The sequence below is a fragment of the Diplotaxodon limnothrissa genome, linkage group LG13, assembly GCF_057381915.1.
Source record: "Diplotaxodon limnothrissa isolate DT_005_m linkage group LG13, D_limnothrissa_male_GT1.1, whole genome shotgun sequence".
NCBI classification, from domain to species: domain Eukaryota; kingdom Metazoa; phylum Chordata; class Actinopteri; order Cichliformes; family Cichlidae; genus Diplotaxodon; species Diplotaxodon limnothrissa.
The window spans coordinates 11822114-11842913 of record NC_140608.1 but is presented as its reverse complement, the minus strand read 5'-3'; the positions used below and the strand labels follow the sequence as shown (position 1 = coordinate 11842913).

At 39.2% G+C, this 20800-nt stretch overlaps 1 protein-coding gene across 6 annotated transcripts in view; it reads left to right on the top strand.

Moving 5' to 3' along the window:
- kcnma1a (potassium large conductance calcium-activated channel, subfamily M, alpha member 1a) overlaps window positions 1–20800 on the top strand; it is a 149125-nt gene that overhangs the window by 78546 nt on the left and 49779 nt on the right. For all 6 annotated transcript variants that reach the window (XM_085369805.1, XM_085369802.1, XM_085369804.1 and 3 more), the window contains exons 4-8: window positions 8980–9073; window positions 9641–9752; window positions 16608–16683; window positions 18091–18166; window positions 19384–19554. In XM_085369805.1, the coding sequence (XP_085225931.1) occupies window positions 8980–9073; window positions 9641–9752; window positions 16608–16683; window positions 18091–18166; window positions 19384–19554 (529 nt within the window). The remainder of the gene's footprint in view (window positions 1–8979; window positions 9074–9640; window positions 9753–16607; window positions 16684–18090; window positions 18167–19383; window positions 19555–20800) is intronic.

Genomic DNA, 20800 nt, shown 5'->3' with positions numbered 1-20800 from the left:
CAATGGTGACACTCGCATTCTTCTCCTCCAAATGCTTGCGTTTAAAAAAGCTCCCCAGATATGACCTTCTCTCCCACCAGCATCCCTGCCACTAAATGTTAATGACTGAGAAATCAATGAGCGCAGATTTATAGGTCACTCTTTTAATGGCAGCAATTACTCCAGACTCATGGACTATTCAGGCTCAGTGCCTTGCTTTCCCAATCTGCTATTTTGGCCATGGGATGAACTGAACATCCTTCTGAAATTGTCTGTGAAAAAGGCAACAGTAATGGGAAGGATTATGGTTCGTTCCCTGTGGTGATGGCAAAAAGAGACATGCGGTGGAGTAAGTGCATGTGGGTTGGACCTCGTGAGGCTGGAGCTGCACGATGGGCTTTTATATCTACTTCAGTGATGTAGGGAAACCCCGTGAGGCCACATAAGGGTAAAACACTGAAGAAAATGTAGCGTTCTGGAGGCCCAGGTCAGTCTCCTAGGAGCCGTGTTGCTTCTACCTTTCGGCAAATGGGACTTTTCCTAGCAGGAGTTATGCTGGCCAGTATTCTCCACAGATAAAAAAAACAGCAAAGTCTTCTGTGGAAGCAGGTAGACAGAGTTCAAAGCTGGGAATTGGTAATTGGATGCCCTTCCAGTTGAACAAATATATTACTTGTCACTGACTTGGAAACCATGTTGTTGTTGTTAAGCAGATTGCTTCTTATGATTTTTTCCCCCCGAATGAATGGTAATGTAACTTTAATGAAAAAGATTGTCCATCTGTTTATTTTCTCAAACTGCTTGTTTACCACAGTGCACATAATAATGGATGATAAGGCAATGCCTTTTCTCTTCCTCTGCGGCAGACTTCACTTGCCAAACTGATGCTATTTTGGGGATGTTTTCAATGGGAGAATACTGCGTCCTCTCCCGCCCACATCTGAATCTGTTTTAATACCTTGGCCCATCCCTCGTTCTTCATCCCTTTTTTTCCCTCCCCTTCCTCTGTGCTCCCATGAAACAAAGAGGAATGTAGGACAAAGTCTCTGCAGGCTGCTCTTAAAGGGATGCCCTTGTTCCTGCTCCACTTCTGTTACTATTCTCTCCTCTCTCGATCCCTCCATGTCACACATGCATGCTTCTGCATGCGCATGCTTGCACAGGCACGTTAATGTGAAGAGGTGCCCGTCTGTATAAGCATACAGACTCAATTTTGCCTCAAAGAGGCTTGAAAAGCAGCATCTGGTGCCCGTAACTCTATCATTGGTGTGTGATCGCAAAGAAGCAGTGCCTGATTATTCATTAATAGGGTAAGGTGAGAAATATGGCTGAGCACTGAGGCAAGCACAGGAGACTGTCACAATGAAGGGTAGCCTATTAAAGGACGTTGGGTGTTTGCAACACCTGATTGTTGTGTCTGGATGGAATAGCTTTGTTTCTGTATGGATCAGCGAGGACTGTGTAACTATGAGTATGATTAAGTCATAGTTAACACCATTCCCAAGTGGATTCAGACTTAATCCACAACTTGCAGGGTAAAAAGAAAAATGACTCCCATCAAGATGCAATTTTCATCAATTTACCAAAATCTCTCCCACTTGAGACAAAAATAGCATTTCAATATTTTTATCCAAACTCTTAGGGGGATTTTCTCTTGCCCGATAACTGAGCGATTATCAACACTTGAATGAAAAGGAAAAACTATGAGAAATGATTAAATGTCAACAACATTTTTGTGAATGTTGTGGAACGTAACAGCACTGTTTGGTCACAATGGAGCCTCTCTCCTACACTGCTAAAATTAGGCTATTTAATTGCCTTTGTCATCTGCGTGTGGCCTAAGAAAGAGTCTGAAAAATATTCCTGGTTCACTTTCGATTAAGCTATAGATGTGACAATATAGCATAACAGTCCTAAAGCATTATTATAATGACAGTTACCTTGTGAATCCCGTGCATGCACTGCATCATGGTCAAGGTCTAATGAAAGAAATGACTGGACACATGATTAGCCAGGTCACTTGAAACTTTGTCAGTTTGATTGTTAACCCTCTCCAGGCAGACGTTGCTGATTTGCAACAGTTAGAAACTAACAACCTGATTACCCCACATACATATTTTATGAGGTTTTTTTTACTCAGAAGTACCACTGCAGGACTTGGTTGTGCATTAGCAACAAAAAACTTAATTTGAGCTTAAGAGGCTTAAAGTTACCATGGAAACCTGCTGTTACAAATGGTTACATCTTGCCATGTTGATGCTAATAAACAAAGATGTTCTTTTTTCTTCTCCTGATGTTCTATAAGTGAGCGCGATTTTAGACACAGCATGGGAGATACCCCAGAAGACAAAAATGATTACTCTATATCGGAAAAAAATGTTCATTTTTCTTGATTGGTCCTCATCTAGAAAAAACTTAAAACAAACTGGTACAAAATTACACATACCATGAATTGCTCTCAACAGTTCCCATGACTATTGATCGTGAACTTCTCCCAGTTGACCTTTGGTGACACCCAAGGTATTCTATAGTCTATAGTCTATTACAGGGCTAACATGGAAAGACAAGAAATTGGAAAAATTGTAATCTTACCTTTTCAGACCATTAAAACTCTCTGAACACACAAAGTAAGTTTTCTATCACTTACTGTGAATGATCTGAAACTGAATTAAACTATGATAGAATTAAAATAATAGTTTTTCTCTCTAATGGATAAACTATTTTAAAGGAATCTTACTTCTGAGTTTTAGGAGAAATGTCTTTTTGATAAGAATATTGCAATAAATATTATATATGTGTTATATAATAAACTCAGTGAAATAATTCCCTGACAATTCTTGATAACCATGTGACAAATTAATTTTTTAAATATTAATTTTCTTTTTTTTTGTGATATTTGCTATATCTGGCACTTTTCTTAATACAATTTATTGCTCCAAAATGTTTTGTGCAATTTATATAGCCCTTTCAGGGGGAAAGAAAATCACACTGGTGATGTAGAAGCCTCAAAAACGTGCAAAATCTCGTGCATTAAAATTGACTAGGCATTAAGGAGTTAATATTGTGTCCTTAAAGAAGGTTATTTTACATGAATAGGTGATAATGCCCTGATTAAATGACCTGAAATGAGACCAAATAGGAGTAGGACTCAGCACAGCCGACTTAATTGCTTGACGACTTTCATCAGTGAGCTGATAAAGACTTACACTTTCTGAATAACCACAGTTTATTATCTCTTAATTAGTTTGTGTTCAAAAGCAGAGTTGCTTGTTTCATGTATTTTAGCTTTTGTGGCTTTGCAGTATATTAAAAATGCACTCACCTGTTGATTTTCTTTTTCTTTTTGCTGCTTGCATTATATGAAATTGTGCTTTCTTTTAAAGGTGAGCTATTTTCATTCATAGGCAGCTTGAGACTAAAATAAAGTCTTAATACAGGATACGCCTGCAGCAGGAGGCAAGTCATTTGCACTCACATTACAAAATTGAGTTGTCTATTTTTAGCTTCCCTGGAGGGATTTTATTTGTCCGTTGCCCTTGTCGTTGCTAAAGTATTTCTTATTTTAGTAATGGTGCCTCGACCTAAATCAATCAGAGTACCAACCTGGCCTTCTTTCAGCTTCACAGACCCCACCCTGCTGTGCCGCTTCCATGTGCTGTCCTCTGGAGAAATGCTGCACCTAAGCTATTAGACGTTTGGGTATTATCCCCGACACATCCGTATTTTTCAGCCCGAGCACATTTATTAACACCTGATGACTTTTAAAAAATGAGACTCAGAAAATGCAATAATCTAAAACAAAGAGTGCGACATTTCTCGTCTATGAAGAGTGACTCAGATTTGGTGTGTGTTGCACGGTGATTGTAAGCATTAGTCATGTCAGCAGTAGCGTGTTGTTGTTGTTTCCTCAGGGAGAAACCTTGCTGTTGCTCCTGCAGCTAGCCAAGGTCATGTGCAGGCTAACGAATGACTGGGTCCTGCTGACGGACTGAAGGTGTTCGGGACTATTTTTAGATCATCATCATCAACATACTCTGTTGCCCTTGAGACGCAAATGACTTTTTGCCTGTCTGGCCCATGTTGCGGTGGGTTAGGTGGGGATCAGAGGATTTTGATGCTTCTACCTTTAATATCCTGCGAGATTTTGCCCCTAATTGTTATTCTGCGTGTGTCTGCGTGTGTATACATGTGCATATCTAGTCCTAGTTTAGGTAATAAGCACAGTGGGGTTGGAGATGAAGAGTTTTTCCGCTGTCACTTTTACATCTTCGGCTCTTCTCCCTCTTATGTCACAACCTTTCTTCTCTCCTTGTCTAATCTCTACATGTCTTGCTGCTGTCTTTCTTTCTCTCCCACCACCCCTGCTCCCTCCTCTTGCTCCGTCTCTCTCTCGTCTCCTCTTCCTGTCAGGCACGATGGTGTAACCCCAGGCTGTGGCAGAGCTTAAGGAGTAATAAGACCTGTGGTGGGCAGATCTATTTTCTGCAGGACACTGGCAGCATGTGGCCAGGAATCCCTTGTGATTGCAGAGTGTGAAATGACATTGAAAGCAGGAATCTGGATTTTGTCTTGTCTTACACACTCTTTGTGTGGGAAGGTGACACAGATAGTGGGGTTCAATAACAGAAGCGCCCATCCTATTGCTGGGCAATGCATAACAGAATTAAAAGGCTTATCATCTTTTTGAATAGTTGTTCAGGTCAATAATGAGTGAATTCATGGGCAACCCACTTTTATCCCATGACAAATTGATAACATGTGACGTTGACGAAGGCATATGCAGTGGCACCTGGACATGGCTGCAGAATTCTCAAGTATGAACCCATTTTTAAGGGATTTTGAATTGAATTTTGTCAGGCCACAGTTGTTGCTAATTATTTGCTTTTGTCCTTAACATTTAACTTTAAGGCTTCATTAACTATTTCATGACTACTTTTGAGCTGTGTGACTAAAACACTCATCCAAGAAGTCACTTGGATGAGTGACGAAACGTTTCTCCCACAAAACGCTACGTCCAGATGAACAGAATCAACTTTTGGAGATGTAGAATAGAAGAATAGATAGAATAGAATAATCCTTTAATTGTCTCACAAGGGGAAATTTGGTTGTAACAGCAGCCAGAAAGACACATATACAACAAACGGTAAACAGGACACAGAACAGAAACATACACAATTTTTCTTACATATTTACATTAAGGACAATGGTTACTATAAACAGAGTACTGTACAGTTATTAAAATTAAATAAAATTAACTACAGATAAGAGGCAAACCAGGTTGTAGTGCAAATCGGTTGATTAAATTATTGCAGTTACAGCGCAGATGTAAACATCTGTTTGTTGGGAGCAGTTCTGATTGTATGTGTGACTAAAAGTGTTAACGTGACAGTAATGTCAACTTTTAAAGTTTACATGTTGTCTCCAGGCTTTCATTGGTTTCCTTCTGTCACAGGAAGAAACTTGCTGGGTTAATTTTTCTTGATCAAGGCACAGTAACTTGGAGCTTGTTCTCAGGTGTCGCCCACTGCTCTCTTACTTAGGATTATATGCTATGAATGAATTTTGCCTTAGGTTATCCTTTATAAATCCCCTAACTTAAAAATGCCATGTCTGAAGAAATTTTTGTTGAGTTGCAAGGGGTCAGTTTGAGGAGGGGTGTCTCAGAGTTCACTCATCAGAATCAGTAAATGGTAAATGGACTCTTATATAGCGTTTTTCTGCCCTCATGGAGCACTCAAAGCACTTTATACGACATGCCACATTCACCCATTCACACCAGCACTTTTTTCTATGCTTTTCAGTGCTTTTTAGCTAACATTCACATGCATTCATCCTCCGATGGATGCATCTGAGAGCAACTTGGGGTTAGTATCTTACCCAAGGATACTTGGCATACAGACTAGGGGAGCCAGAGATCGAACCGCTAAACTTTTAATCAGTAGTTGACCTGCTCTATACCTCCTGAGCTACACCCAGTAGGAATATAATGACCTGGCATCTGTTTCTGTGCCAAGGACCTACTGAGTTCCTTAAATCCAAGTTTAGCAGGAGTAAACTGAATAGTAATGCCATCTTTTTCTCGCAAAATCTGTCTTGTGTAAATTCTTGTTTTCTATGGTTGACGGATAGACAGAGAATTGTAATACAAATGAATTGCTTGTTTATGTATAATACATACTGTGCTAAATTCTTGGGTCAGCCGTAATTTCTTTCCATTTCCTTTCATACTTTCTTGTAATTTTTAACATGGTCTCCGTGCTTTGTTACTAGTAGCCAGTCGCAAAAACACATAATATATTCCCATCCCTTTACTTGAATGTATAAAGAAAACACAGTTTGAAAGGCGTACAATAGTATTTTGGTACAAGTAAGATGATTTCTAAAGAGCTATTAGCTCAGCTATCTCACTATTGTGCTCAGTGTGCGGTTACAACAAAACTGAGGAAACTGGAAAAGTGGAAGACAAAATATCGGGCCTAAAAAAAAAACTAAAAAAACATTAAGATTTCATCCAGTGGTGTTGACAAAATGCATGTAATTATGAATGCAGACAGCATCCAATTCATTTTTCAGCATGACAATGATCCCAAACACACTGCCAATCCAGTAAAAGCATAGTTGGAGAGAAAAACACAAAATTGAACACTGTCAGTCATGGATTGGCCTCCCTAGAGTCTGGACCCCAACATTATTGAGGCAGTGTGGGATCATCTTGACAGAAAGCAGAACAAAAGGCAGCAGACAGTCATAAAAGAGATATTTGCATGTATATTTGCACGTTTCAATAAATAACATTTTTCTAGCAGAATTCTGGAACAAATATTTCTACTTAACATCGTCTGAATATTAAACCTGGCCTCACAATATAAAACAGTCTCTCTGGCCTTTTAGCTTCTAAATGTTCCACTTAGTTTGTCAAGTAGTTCCTGCTTTGTGTATCTTTCTGTGAGGCTCAGGTACTGTAGTGCACAGTCAGCTTTTTTTTTTTTTTTTGGCTGGGAACTGCTTTCTGCTGCATTTAGTGCAGCTTTAGATTAAATTAAAGGAATACATTATTTGAAAAAATGTTGCTTTAATGTTAGCAGACAAAACATAACAATTTGTACGCGTGTGATGGCACTCAACTCTATGACTGCAGTACATCGAATCCATTTATTAGCACACCTGTATTAGGAGTGTGGCTTCATTTTTATTTGTGCTTTTAAAAATGTCCACAAAAGAACAGCCAAGGTTGGCAAATCTAATGCAGGGAGAAGGTGGAAAAAACAGTGGACTTGAAAAAAGTCACCTGTCTGTTCTTGTTTTTCTTCCTTTGTAGTTCACATTGCCGTAATATGCAGTTTAAAATTCAGCCGCTCTATAATTGGACTGTACCCATGTTGTACTGATGAAATCATCTCACTGTGTCTTCCCCCTACTTTAGTTAATGATGAGCTTTGCTTTCCAATGATGATTATAAAATGACTAAACACGAGCTCTCTGTGTAACCATTGTGTTGTTTTTCTAAAGCGAATAGACGGCAGATTCAGTGAACCACACGAGCCCTGCTGCTGCTGCCATGCTTTCTCTGTATTGTCAAGAGTCAGTCACATGACTTTAGTGGTTATTCAGAATTAGGCCAGAGCTGGGCCCAAGGGAAAACTCCACAGTGACCGCTCCAAATGGTGTCTTCAGTATGCACCATCTGCATGTGTATAAATGTGTGCTTATGATCATATGTGCTTTGTTAAGACACTGACTTGCGCTTAGGTCTGCAAACATTAGCTAAGGTTGAACTTCTAAATCATTGTGTGAGTTTCACTGTGTAGATGTTAGAAGATTTGCGGATGAATATTTTGGATGCCAAATACTTATTATTTACTTATTATCTGTGAGCTGCTTCAATTTGATCTGATATCGCGTAGAGATACTTCTGGTGGTCCATTACTTTAGCTCTAAGGATTAGATTTTTAAACAGTTGCTGCATAAATTAGACTAATCCATATCATCCTAGCTCTCAGCATCAGTGTCTAAAAGATCGCATCAGTCTTTAGGATATGCCCAACAAGGCCACGTATTAGAAGTTGGATCATCCTCTTCGAGCAATCTTCCTTCTCTACTTAGTCAGCCATTATAAAAAAAGCATCATGTGATCAAGGGTCTGATGTTAACTGGAAGATGATTAAGTTTCACTAATCATTTCCTTTGGGGGTCTCATTATGTGGTAAACTCCATTCTGATTCATACACTGCATCCCCATGGGCCCCCTACATACACATGTAGACTTAAACATTTAACTTGACTTTGAACTGTGTGCTGTGGTAATAGCCCAGTGTGTCTTCCCTCACCGCTCTATACATTCCCAAAAGGTCGCCTATAGTCAGCCACACCGTAATGCATATTCATGCTTATCCCCACAGTGGGATTTCCTCATTACTCAAGAGCAAAATACTATAGGCCCATGACCAAGTGAAGAATGGGGTGGGCACAGAGCCTGTTATTGCTTTTGTTGCGAGCACCAACTCGCTAATGGTTAATCATCACGCGGTAAATAAGAAAATGGATCATATGACAGACCAGACAGTTAATAACTCATTTTTCATCATCTGCCTTTTTGAAGAGTATCACCAGCCCAGTGATTGCAGTCTCCACACATTCTCTTCAAATGAGGGACTATCTTTTGGAACATTTGTGTGTGACAGACGAGGAATAATTTATGCGTGTTGAAAGTACTGTCACATCAAAGCAAACTCCACTTTCAGTATATTTTTGGCCGTTTCATCTAGATGCGATTGACTCTACAGCTAAGCTAGAGCCATAAGTCTTTCATCTTGCTCTATGACCCGCCCCTCCCACTCACTCCTCGGACTCAGTCGACGTAAAACACCATCATTGCATTGAGCTCAGTATTACGGGAGATTTCAGTTTTATTACAGTGGTTATAACTCCATATTTTGATCAAATTATTTCACATTTACTGACTGATAATTGCTGTTAACTGATAATTCTCTCTGTCTCTAGTCCTATAGAATCCTGCCAGAACTTCTACAAAGATTTCACGTTACAGATTGATATGGCCTTCAACGTATTCTTCCTTCTTTACTTTGGCCTGCGGGTAAGCTGGTGCATGCACACACCCATTTTTTACATGCATCAGCTGTGCAATGAATGTACTACAAAATACAGCCATATAGCTGTTGTTTTATCTTCAAAAAGGCTCTTTAATGCATCTGACTTCATTCATTTACTGCTTTTTATTGATTTTATTTTTATGATGGCATAAAAAACAGTTACTTTGAGACACAGTAATCTTTTGGACATGCATGTGCAGACTTTTACCTTAGTCACCCATTACTCAAACAGCGTACCTTTAGTTTAAGCTGACATTGCTGTAACGATGTTCCCAGCATGGCTGTCATGCAAGAGCAGAATTCCGATGGTGCAAATGCTATCCGGATGCTTGACATCCTGAATGAATGAAAAAAACAAACAAACTCATAAGCTGCTTACACCAACAACCATTACTGCATGACTCAGCAAGTAGGGTGAAGCTTTTGTCATTGTGTATAATAAGTCAGCATTGTCAAAAGAAGACACAGCAGTTTGAAGAGCGGGCTGTGGCAAAGTCAGGATGTTTTGTGCAAAATTAACCTTCAGTTGTCACCTTTTTTCTTTTTGACAGTTTATAGCAGCCAATGACAAGCTGTGGTTCTGGCTGGAGGTCAACTCAGTGGTTGACTTCTTCACTGTTCCTCCTGTGTTCGTCTCTGTCTACTTAAACAGAAGCTGGCTTGGTAAGTTTCCATATCCATAAACTTAAACTTATAGCTCTCACTCTATCGACCCTATTGCTTTTCCTTTCCGCTTATTTTTAATAATTTTCATCCTCACATTTGTGTCTTTCTATTCCTTTTTGCCCTCTGTCATTGAATGCCACCCTTCCTTTTTATCTCCTCCTATCACTCCCACCGTCTCCCCATCACTGGGAGCAAATCTCGGAGGCTCTCTTGCTTGCGGCTACAGTCAATGTTCCCTCGTCATTGAAAGTGACAGGGCTGGGTTCCTCTGATGTTTCAGGGAACACAGACACAGCAGAGTGGATCAACTAATGGGAGTGAAAGTGACTCAAAGTAGGGCTGTGGCTCGGTGACTCTCCATGTTTGTGCTTCACATTCATTAGTACTTGGTCCGTCGAGGCGTTGCACCTGGGGTACCTCACAGTGCTGTACCATCTATTAGACTCATTCACATCCATGCGAACAAAAAAATGCACATGTAAAAGCATGTGATATCCCCATACACACTTATACACACTCTCGCCTCTCTGCTTTTAAAAACCTCAAAAAAGAAGCTCGTTCGTGCCGACACTATTCCAGCGTTGGTCTTATTGTGTCACTGGAATACAAAAATTGCTGAGCGACAATGTTAATGCAGTAGTCACACTAATAATGACATTTAGCCTTCCTTCAAATTGCCATTTTTGTCGAGTTTGTCTCCAACACTCTTTATCAGTAACAGTAGGAGTGCTCAAATATTACAATTAATTAAATGTGACCGTTTCAGGGTGCTCTTGGTGTTCACTGCTACATTTTTAAGGATTTCACTGAGTTTTAAAAGAGTAGAGCAATCGATATTGCCATTGGCAAGGTTTTTGTTAAATTTGAGAAGAAACACGAGGAATCACTCGATAATGCTGGTTTTCCTCAGGTTTTTTTTTTTTTACATGCCCGCCAGAATCACTGACTCTGTGAAGTAATGTGAGGCTGTGAATGTTTGATCTCTGAGTTGATGAAGGTTTCTTAAGAAGCGCAGAGTGGTTCGCGAATTTCACACGGAACAAGCTGTGTAATGAATTAGACGTGGCCAAGCCAAGTAGTCTGGTTTCATGATGCAAGGTGTCCTCATCTCCTCCCCAGAAGACTGTTGGCGTTAGGCCCTTGATGAGGATGATGAAAGATTGTGAAATAGTGGTCTGGTTGCTGGCTGATGTTCTGTAATGATTATTAAATATCCTGCATGTAGACCTGATGCAGGAAAGAACAACACCTTAACATATAATCCAGCTTCACTGTGAGCTGTTATCCTTAAACAAAATGTGCCTATAATGTTTTTTTTATTTAGAGATGCCCTAGATTCCAGGGCTCTTCATTATTTTTAAATGGGGAGACTCAGTGCGTTTCAGTTTCACAGTGGTGACACGAGAGGTGGCATCTCCACCTCATAAAAACGAAGACATTTTTTATTTTAGTGCTGGACTTGTCTAACAGCAGCACAGTAAAAGAACAGAAAACCCTCTGTCATGCGTTGGGATGGGTTTATTTTTACCGGGCGTTGTGTTTAATAGCAACAAAGTGCTGCGAAGCCCATGTTATAAAATTAACAGAGCGTCGATCTGCAGTAGGATGTGACGGTCGATTTTAGAATACCAATCATGTGCTGAAAGTGTCTTCATATTCAGGTCGAGAACCTGAGAATAGCAGTCATTATTAACTGCTTATATCCTGTATTAATAAGGGAGTTAATATGGAACTCTGTGGTGGGAGGAAAATAAGCACAATTAAACGGTATCAGTCAGAACCTGATCTGCTTTCTGATGGTGACCTTTGCAATTCACTGTTAAATAAATGAAATTGCCCGTTTTGCTTTAGCTGTGTATGTGGTTGTTCACTTCCATCAGACAGCTTAACAGGGCCAAAACGAGCTAATGCACAACTGCTGTTACTTTCATTTAGTTAAGTGTCCATACTGTTCCTTAACGCAGGCTTTGTTAGAAGCCATGGTGGCTGTTAAGAGTGCGTATTGTGCTCTTCAATCCCCTTGGATTGGTTCATCTTCACTTCAATTAGCTGGTAGGGAATACACACCACACACCAGCCAGCATAATATATCACAATTATACTACCTCTCGTTTCAGTCCTGGAGAAGACCAGTGGAAATTCAGTGGAGGTGTGCCCGGTTAATAAAAAGCCCACTAATAAGGGCTCTGCCCTGTGCTCTGTGGTAGAGTATTCACCCACTTTGCACACAAGGCAGTGCCTGTATATGCTGTGCACATTTTAAGTCATGTTCTCTTTGGCTTTGCAAATTGGACATTGATTAAGGGGAGGAGAATGATGTGAGGCTAATGTAAGAGTGCATGTAGAGTTCTTCCTTGGAAAAAGGAATTAATCTCCTTTAACTACTTGAACTTAACATTTCTCCCAAGAGTCCTGACAGTGTGGGATTTGCCGTTTGAAAGATGCTCATAGATCTTGTGGCTACTGAGCCTTAGCTTTCACACTCTGTAAGTTAACTCCATGCCTTTCCACCACAGCCATTACAGAGGACTACCTTCCCAGTTTTAAATATTTAAGGAATAAAACAATTTTTTAAAGACAAATGGCATCATGAAAATACCTAAAGACAACTGCAAAGTCTATTTTATTTCTATTTCATTGTATTTGATTAAAGTGTGCTGTTTTTGGATAGCCAGTAAGAAATGGTGTCAATCTAATGTTATTGAAGCTTCACTGGCCTGAAGAATGTGCAGTAGTTTGTAGCCTTCAGACGTGCCTTATATTCTGACATGCTACTGCCTCCTAGTGGTGGGTTAGTTTGTTGGTTTCCTGCTGAAAGAGGCTTACAGCACCTGATATGGGCATGATCGCTTTATATGGCCCTTCAGCCCATGGTAGGGAAGGGAAACTGTTTCGAGGGAAGTTTAAGCCTCTTTGGTATAGCCAGGCTTCTCGCGTGTTGCAGTTTGAACATTTTTTTTTTGTATGTATTGATAAATATGGACTGTTTATCCTCCATGAATGAGCAGGAAGAGTCAGTGCTGTGTACACTTGCTGAGGATCTGTGTGTTTAGATTAGCGTAGCATCATATAATCTAATCCTGGCTTGGTTTACTGTCAGTGTTATCCCAGATGAACTGCTCCAGCCTGCCGATTGATAAAAAGCCCCAGAAAGCTGCCCGTCCAGGACATGTGACACAGAGTCAGTGCTTGGGCTTGCAAAGCCTCAATTAAGTAAGAGCGGGCACAGAACAGAAAACCTTTTTTTTTGAATGAGCATCTGGCAAGCTGACACATGTGTGCAAGAGGCTTTAGCATGTGCGGGAAAGAGATTTTCTCATACATGAACACAGCAAGAGAATTTCATTGAGGTTTCTTTTTTGGTTTGTTTTTAACATGATTTTTACATAATACACATTTTTTTTTATAGAAAAGAAATTATTGTGTGTTATAATTGTTGTAGGCCTTTGTGGGGCTGTTTTTCTTGCTCTCACTCAGTGTAGGTGAAGTCTCAGATGTGATAGCGTGAACAGATATTTCTCCACAAAGTCTCACAAAGTGTTAAACGCAAGACAAAATACCACACGCACAGATGTACAGCATAACACAAACACAGATGCTTCACACTAATTGAGAAAAATGTGTTCTGCAGCCACCTGCATCGCAGCATCACTGTGTGTTTGGTGGCATGTCTGATATTTGCAATCTGAACGCCAAATTTGCGAAGTATTTGTTGATGTTGTCACATCAGTTTTATGTCAAAAAGCTGGCTGCTATGTTTTGTGTTGTAAGTGCAACACAGCATTTCTGTGTTTGCCAGTCGAACAAATATACAGTTTCAGTTTGTGGAGCGTAGTCATTTGTTTTTATGTACAATTTTGTTTGTTATTGTTAAACAGGTGTGAATCACTGCATCCAAAGCCAATGCGAAAAGGCAAAACACAGTGAGGTCAGTTAGGATTACATGTGTGCAGTATGAATTACGATCCACACCATCAGTTGGATTTTTTTTTATATACTAAAGTAAAATTAGAATACTACTTAAGTAGGCTAGCAATGATATAAACAAAACATATTTAAAGTAGTTGAAGTAAAACTTTCAAGAATCATCTGTATAAATGATATCATAGTATAATACTTATGAATTTATTGATTCATACATTTAATGTTGCAGCTGTTGTTGACCTGTTGTTACACCATATATGGCTAGATTTCTTGATATATCAGCGAAATAATACACATCTAAAGCTTTAAAATAAATAAACTACAATAATTGCATCCATCATGTAGTGGAGTAAAAACAGGAAGCAGCATAACACCAAGGGGAGTATTACATTTTTTCAATAGGATATCAGCGTCTATGAAAACATGATTTGTGGTCATTAAAAAATATGAAATTTAAACTTATGTTGCTAATTTATTTTCCTTAATTAATATTAAGTTTAATATTGTACATTTGTTCAACTGTTTTATTATTCATTGACATTATTTATAGATGGTCGTTGTTACAACTAAAGAAAACTAAAAATAAACTAAAAAGCATTATTTATATATACATGTATCTGTGTTGCCGCACGACATGACAGGGTGAGGCAGAGCCATCATGGACAGGAGAAACGCAATTTTGTTTGATATAATCGTTCAGCTGCTTATCACAAACATCTAATCAGCCACACGACATGACAGTAACTCGGTGCATTTAGACATGGTCAAGAAAACCTGCTAGTAGCAACTGATCATCATTTAAACACCACAGTCTATCTGAGTATTGTTGGTGAACATGGCCATTCCTTTATGACCACGGTGTACCCATCTTTTGCTTATCTGCTTCCAGCAGAATAACGCACCATGTCACAAAGGTTTCTTGAACACAGCAGTGAGTTCACTGTACTCAAATAGCCTCTGCAGTCACCAGATCTCAGTCTAATAGACCACCTTTGGGATTTAGTGGAAATAAAGATGTGTATCTTGTGCAGATGACTGTAAATTCAACTGTGTGATGCTATCATGTTTGTATGGCTCAAAAAGGAATATTTTCCAGCACCTTGCTAAATTTGTGCCAAGAGGCATTAAGGCAGTTATGAAGAGAAAAGCGAGTCCAACTCAGTACTAGCACAGAGTACTTTACAAAGGAGCTGGTGAGTGTATTTATAATTTGTTGTTGTTGTTTGGGTTTAAAAAAACAAACAAACAGGTTTTTGCAAAAGTACAATATCAGATTTCTCTTTCAGATTTCAGTCCCATTCTGGGCCATAAACATGAGAAAAACACAGCTTCAGTTGCCATAGATACAAAGTGATTACTGAGGGTCATGACAATATAATCTGGATTTTATGTCGTCTTGTTGCTTCCAGCTCCAGAGGGAGTCTTTCCTTTGATTCTGCTAAAATACCTGGAGCTGGAGGATTCATTTGTGTCTGTTTAAAAAAAAAAAAAAAAAAAAAAGTTTCAGGAATTTATGCCCTAAATACATGTTTACATGGAAGTGTAGATTCCTTATCTGTAGTCCTAATCTGACAGAGATGGGTTTTGTTTTTGTTTTTTTACTTTTTTTTTTTTTTTTTACTGTCAGACAGAGTTGTTTGAAATTTCATTGTGAAAACAGGTCTCTCATTTTATGTACGGATTATTGTTTTTGTTCTGCTTTATTTTCATCTCTGTTAATCCCTGGCATGGTTCAGACTTTTTTGAAAGGTTTGACACAGCTGTGTTGATGGAGACGTGGCTTTATAGGGGTTAGTAGTAAATCACTAAAAGGGGCAGGAGAAAGGTAAATCTGTTTGGGTTGTGGGGATTAAAGGCACTGTAACAAAAAATGAGGAGAAAAAAAACAATTATATTAGAGCTGACATTTTGCTCACAGAGACACTCTCTGATGCGACTGACATGGAAAACCTATACAACTGCAGCTGAATGCACGGAGACCAATGATTTAACACCAACAGAAGCAACATTGTCCTATCAAGGAAGCCTTTCTTTTTAAAGCCTTTTCTTTGGTTATTTTACTAGGAATACTTAAAGACCCTAAATATTTGAGGATTACAGACTTCTTGACCTGAAGTCAAGTCCCAAGTACTGGATTTGGTCCAGAAACAATGATTCCTCCTAAACTGCTTGTGTACCGTCGTACACACAGTGATGTAAATTTGCAAACCCTCCAAGAGACATGGAGGCGAAAGAAGTCTTGTGGCGATCTTTTTCAGAATGGATACAGGGTGAGGCAGGGCCATCATGGACAGGAGAAAAAGGGAAGCCAGACAGGACTTTACTATTCTGTTTGGTCCTGTTTACACATTCTCTCCAACTGGGGTAAGAGCCTTAGGTTAAGTGTAATACGTGAGATTGCTTCATCAGAATCATTGATGTGCCTGTGACAACCTTATATTTGTGGGGTCTGATTGTATAATTTCAGTAGGAATTTTTATCACTGACATAAATCCATGTATGCTTGTTCTATGGGATTGGACCTGTTATATAAAAAGACAATGAGACAGTTGCCACTTTGCTCTATAATCCATGAGGGACCTGCTCTTTGCACTGACACTCACGGCTTAAAATGTTCCTTCTAACTTGGTTGACACCATAATTATTCAGAAAATGTGCTATTTATTTATTTATTTATTGATGTATTATTTTTGTTTTGTTTTCTTGTATGTTATAAGCTACATTTGATGATTTGGATGATGTTGCTCTGTACTGTGCCTAAATGCTGTGGTAACATGTGGGCTGCATCACTAGCTGATCTGCCAACATGCAGAACCTCATGTTGTTTGAACTCAGGACAATGTCTGCACAGGTGTTGTCTCTACATTTCCCTCCTGTCAGTGCATGTTACATGTTGATACGTTTCTCTGTTCTTCTCTGTTCACGCAGGTTTAAGATTCCTGAGAGCACTAAGATTGATACAGTTCTCAGAGATTTTGCAATTCTTAAATATCTTGAAAACAAGGTAAGAAAAGTGTTTTCTTTTTTTCATTTACAAAACACACACATACCCTGACAACAGAATTTTTAGTATTAAGACCAACCTATCACCTAGAGTCTTAAATAAATATGCTTTGGTTATCAGGACATAATACAAATCATCTGGTCCTTATCAGTTCTTAAAATTTAGTAAATATCTTCTCAGATAAACAACAAGTCATATATTATGTATAACATAATAATATAGCCATACCATAGTTCACACAAATTAGGCCAAAATACAGAAGCGGTGTATAAACAATTAGGTAAATACTTCGATATATATATATATTAAGAAGGTAAGTGGTGACCAGTTGCCGCTAATCAAATGTACTTGATTAACTCATTAACTTAATCATCAGCAAGTGTGAGGACCTCTATAAAGGCACGTATTTTGGCAGTTTGCTGGTCTGGAGCATTCGATGCCAAGACATCAGCAATGATCTTAAAGAAGTAATCCAGTATTCTACGGGGGATGAAGGTCATTCACAGCTAGACTTTCAAGACAGTTGGCAATCATCCCAGGAGTGAACATCTCAGCAAAAAATTAAAAAAATAAATAAAAAAGCTACACCTCAGACTCTACAGCCTGCTAAATGTTGAGGTTCATGTCAGTGCAACTGACTGAACAAGAGTGGCTTGTTTTGGGCAGAAAGCAAGATGGACATGTTTGGGCATAATGCACAGTGCCACATTTGAAAACCAAACATCAGCTGTCAGCACAGTGGAGGAGAGCTGATGCTTCGGGCTTGTGTTGCAGGGACAGGACCCGGGCACCTCGCAATCATCGAGTGGCACATTAAGCAATCTGTATACTCAAGTATTCTGGAGTATAATGTGAGGCCACCTATCCAGCATATAAAACTTGGCCCAAACTGGCTTATGCAACAGGCCGGTGATCCCAGAGCACAGAGGCAAACATGCAACAGAATGGCTGAAAAAGAAACAAATTCCCCAAACCTCAATGAACTGAAGCAATATTTAAAGAAGAGTGGGCCAAAATTTCTGCACAGTGATGTTTGTGAAATAAATGACGACACAGTGTAATATAAGTGTTCTTCATCTGAGGTTGCATTGACCTAATTTTAAAACCTGGTGGGGATTAAATGATTGTTTTTATTATGTTAAACCTTGAACTGAAAGATTGGGGACTTTCTTTTTACCATGAGTGTGTGATGAACACTGTGGTTGATTTGGAGTAAACAAAAGGAAACAATAGATAATAGGGAACAAAATTCTGACATTTTTATTCAACCTGATTTCCTTTCAACTATTGTAAGATGTAAAAAAAAACAAAAAACTTTGTTATATATATGAATAAAACAAATCTCTTTTTTTCTGTCACTGGTCTCGCCGCCTTAAATGAGTTTTATTTTTTTTTCACTCTGTGCAGCAATTCCATCAAGCTGGTGAACCTGTGTTCCATCTTCATAAGCACATGGCTCACAGCTGCTGGATTCATACATTTGGTAAGTGGACAGATGTGACGGCCAGTGGCATCCAGAGTTAAATGTTCCAGAAAGAATGATACTGTAGTGAACTAACTGTAACTACCTCACTGACACAAGTGTGACACCTAGCACTTTCAGTGAGTCTGATAGTATGAATAAAGAGCCTAAATTAATGGTATTTGCTAGTAAAAAATTAAATTTCTCCAAGTTTAAAACATTGCTGTGATGTCATATGTGGATAGGGCACTATCTGCTGTGCCACTAAAACTTAGGAGGCAGCATAATTAAAGACATTTTAGTGACTTTAACTTTAATGTACATAAAATATATCAGGGATATTAAAGCCAAGCCCTATCTGTGTAAATATCTTGTGTTTATTCTGTAGGGCAAATTTTAACTAACTGTCACAAAGCAAATAACCAGCATGTTATGTGTGTGAATCATCAGTATTTTCTGAAAGATCAGCTCAGATTTTTATATTAAATTTATGCCTGGAATTTCCATGTGATCTGTATTCAGATTTATTATTTAGACCTGTTATTGAAATCTACTCTTGTTATCTCGGCTAAACTCTCACATGAATCCCATCTGAATGGAGAAATTGGTGACACGTGTCACATTCCAGGACAGGTGAAGCGTTCCTCTTTTCTTTTTTGCACTTCGTGTAGTTATTATCAGGCTTACTTCCAGTGGCGGGAAAAAGTAGTTGTGTTGAACAAAGCAGATTTTTTTCATGTGATCACACTGCATGACTTGCTTTTATTCCTGCCTGAGATCATTTCTACTAAATTAGATTTCTGCATATATGTCATTTTAATACTGATCACATGTAGGATGCGTGTAAATTGTAAATAGGGTTTTTAACCCTTGGAACTTTCCTGTGAACCAAAATTAGGGATGTGGTATTTAATATTACAAACACATAAAATGGAGCATAAAACTGCCTCCTCCTTCACCTTCCCTTTATTCTGATCAAAGTGTTGGTTTCAGTTAAGCCAGATGCTTTTAAAGTGAAAATCCGTACTCGTGAGGTATTAAATGATTTTACCACTAGATGGTAGTCAAGGCTCACTAAATGAAGACGATGTCACAAAGTGAGATGAATGCTGGCACACTTGCAGCTGGATTTAATCAAATCTCAGGAAACTGTTTCTTTTTAGAAAAACTCTGTTTACAAATTGGTTGTGCGAATTGTATCTAATGATCCTTCTGCATCACTCCCTTGTCAATTTTAGGTGGAAAACTCAGGGGATCCTTGGGAAAACTTCCAAAATTCCCAGTCACTATCATATTGGGAATGTGTCTACTTGCTGATGGTGACTATGTCTACAGTGGGCTACGGGGATGTCTATGCAAGAACCACCTTGGGGCGCCTCTTTATGGTCTTCTTCATCCTTGGCGGTTTGGTAAAATCAGACTTTTTATTCTCCCTATATCCCATTTTCCCTATAAATTCCTGCCTGCCCCCATCAATAAACTGTTTAGAACTGTTTAAAATGTCTAAAAATAAAATAAATAAAATGTGATGTTAATATTTAGAATGATCTATACTGTATAACATGTTAGTGTAGTGTTTTTATATTGTTAGAACTATATTGCCTAGACAGTACATGCTATATCTTTGTCACAGTGTAGTTGTATCCTCCTGTTTAGCCTACTGTATCTTGTCTCCTGGAGTCACAGATCATTGTGCTCCTTTGTCTTCTTCCCCCTATGTGTCCTCCCTATATTTGTTTGATTAGATTATAAGCTTTTGTCTGATGATGTTGTTATTCTCTTAAAAGCAGTTGCGGTTTCAGGACACCCCTCCTTCCGTGTCTCTTCCCACAATTCCAACAAACACAGGGGCAGGGAGATGAAGCTTAGGCCAGCCTGAATGTTACCATAGCAACGGCAGCTTCCCACAACCTGCCCTCTTACCTTCCTCTGATCTAACGTCCCGTTGGGCTGACACTAGTACAGTAACTCACATGTAAACACGCATGAACGCAAACACCTGTAAGCACTCGAACACACGGTCGCATACAGAAGAGCGCGCACGCCCTTCGTCTTCGCTCGCAAAGACTGGAGGATTTAGCCAAATTCTGTACAAAGACAGCTATCAGTATGCACTGATGACCTACAGCTGTGTGGATGTGTACCATATTGTGACCATGGTGATAGATTGCAAGGTTTTCTTAGTGCTGCGAGTTCTGGAAGTCTTTAGGCGAATACCTCCGCCTGCTTCCTCTCAGCAGCAGTGGCTTAGCAATGACTCCAGGGTGAAGGTATGCTAAAGCCAAGGATAAAATCAAACTCACATAATGTCACACTATTCCTGGTAATGTAACAGTACATTTTTTCCAGGCACGAGTGAAGTATGCTTTTACCGAGCAAGGGCATCTCTGTGTTGCTAACTGTAGATGCAAGCCTACGCGAGTAACGCCAGCGAGTATACGCCACTGGTAAGCAGTGAGCTTAAACATAACTCTGTGCTGGGACGACAGGCTGTCAACCTTTGCAAAATGCATCCAGCTCATTTTCTAGCCCAACAAATGAGTCTTAATGTGTTTTGCAGCTGTGGACCATCAGGTGTGCCTATTCAAATCAACCTGCCAGGTCATCTGTGTTTGTTGGACAAAACATGGCACATAGGTTTTTATTCTTCCTCAG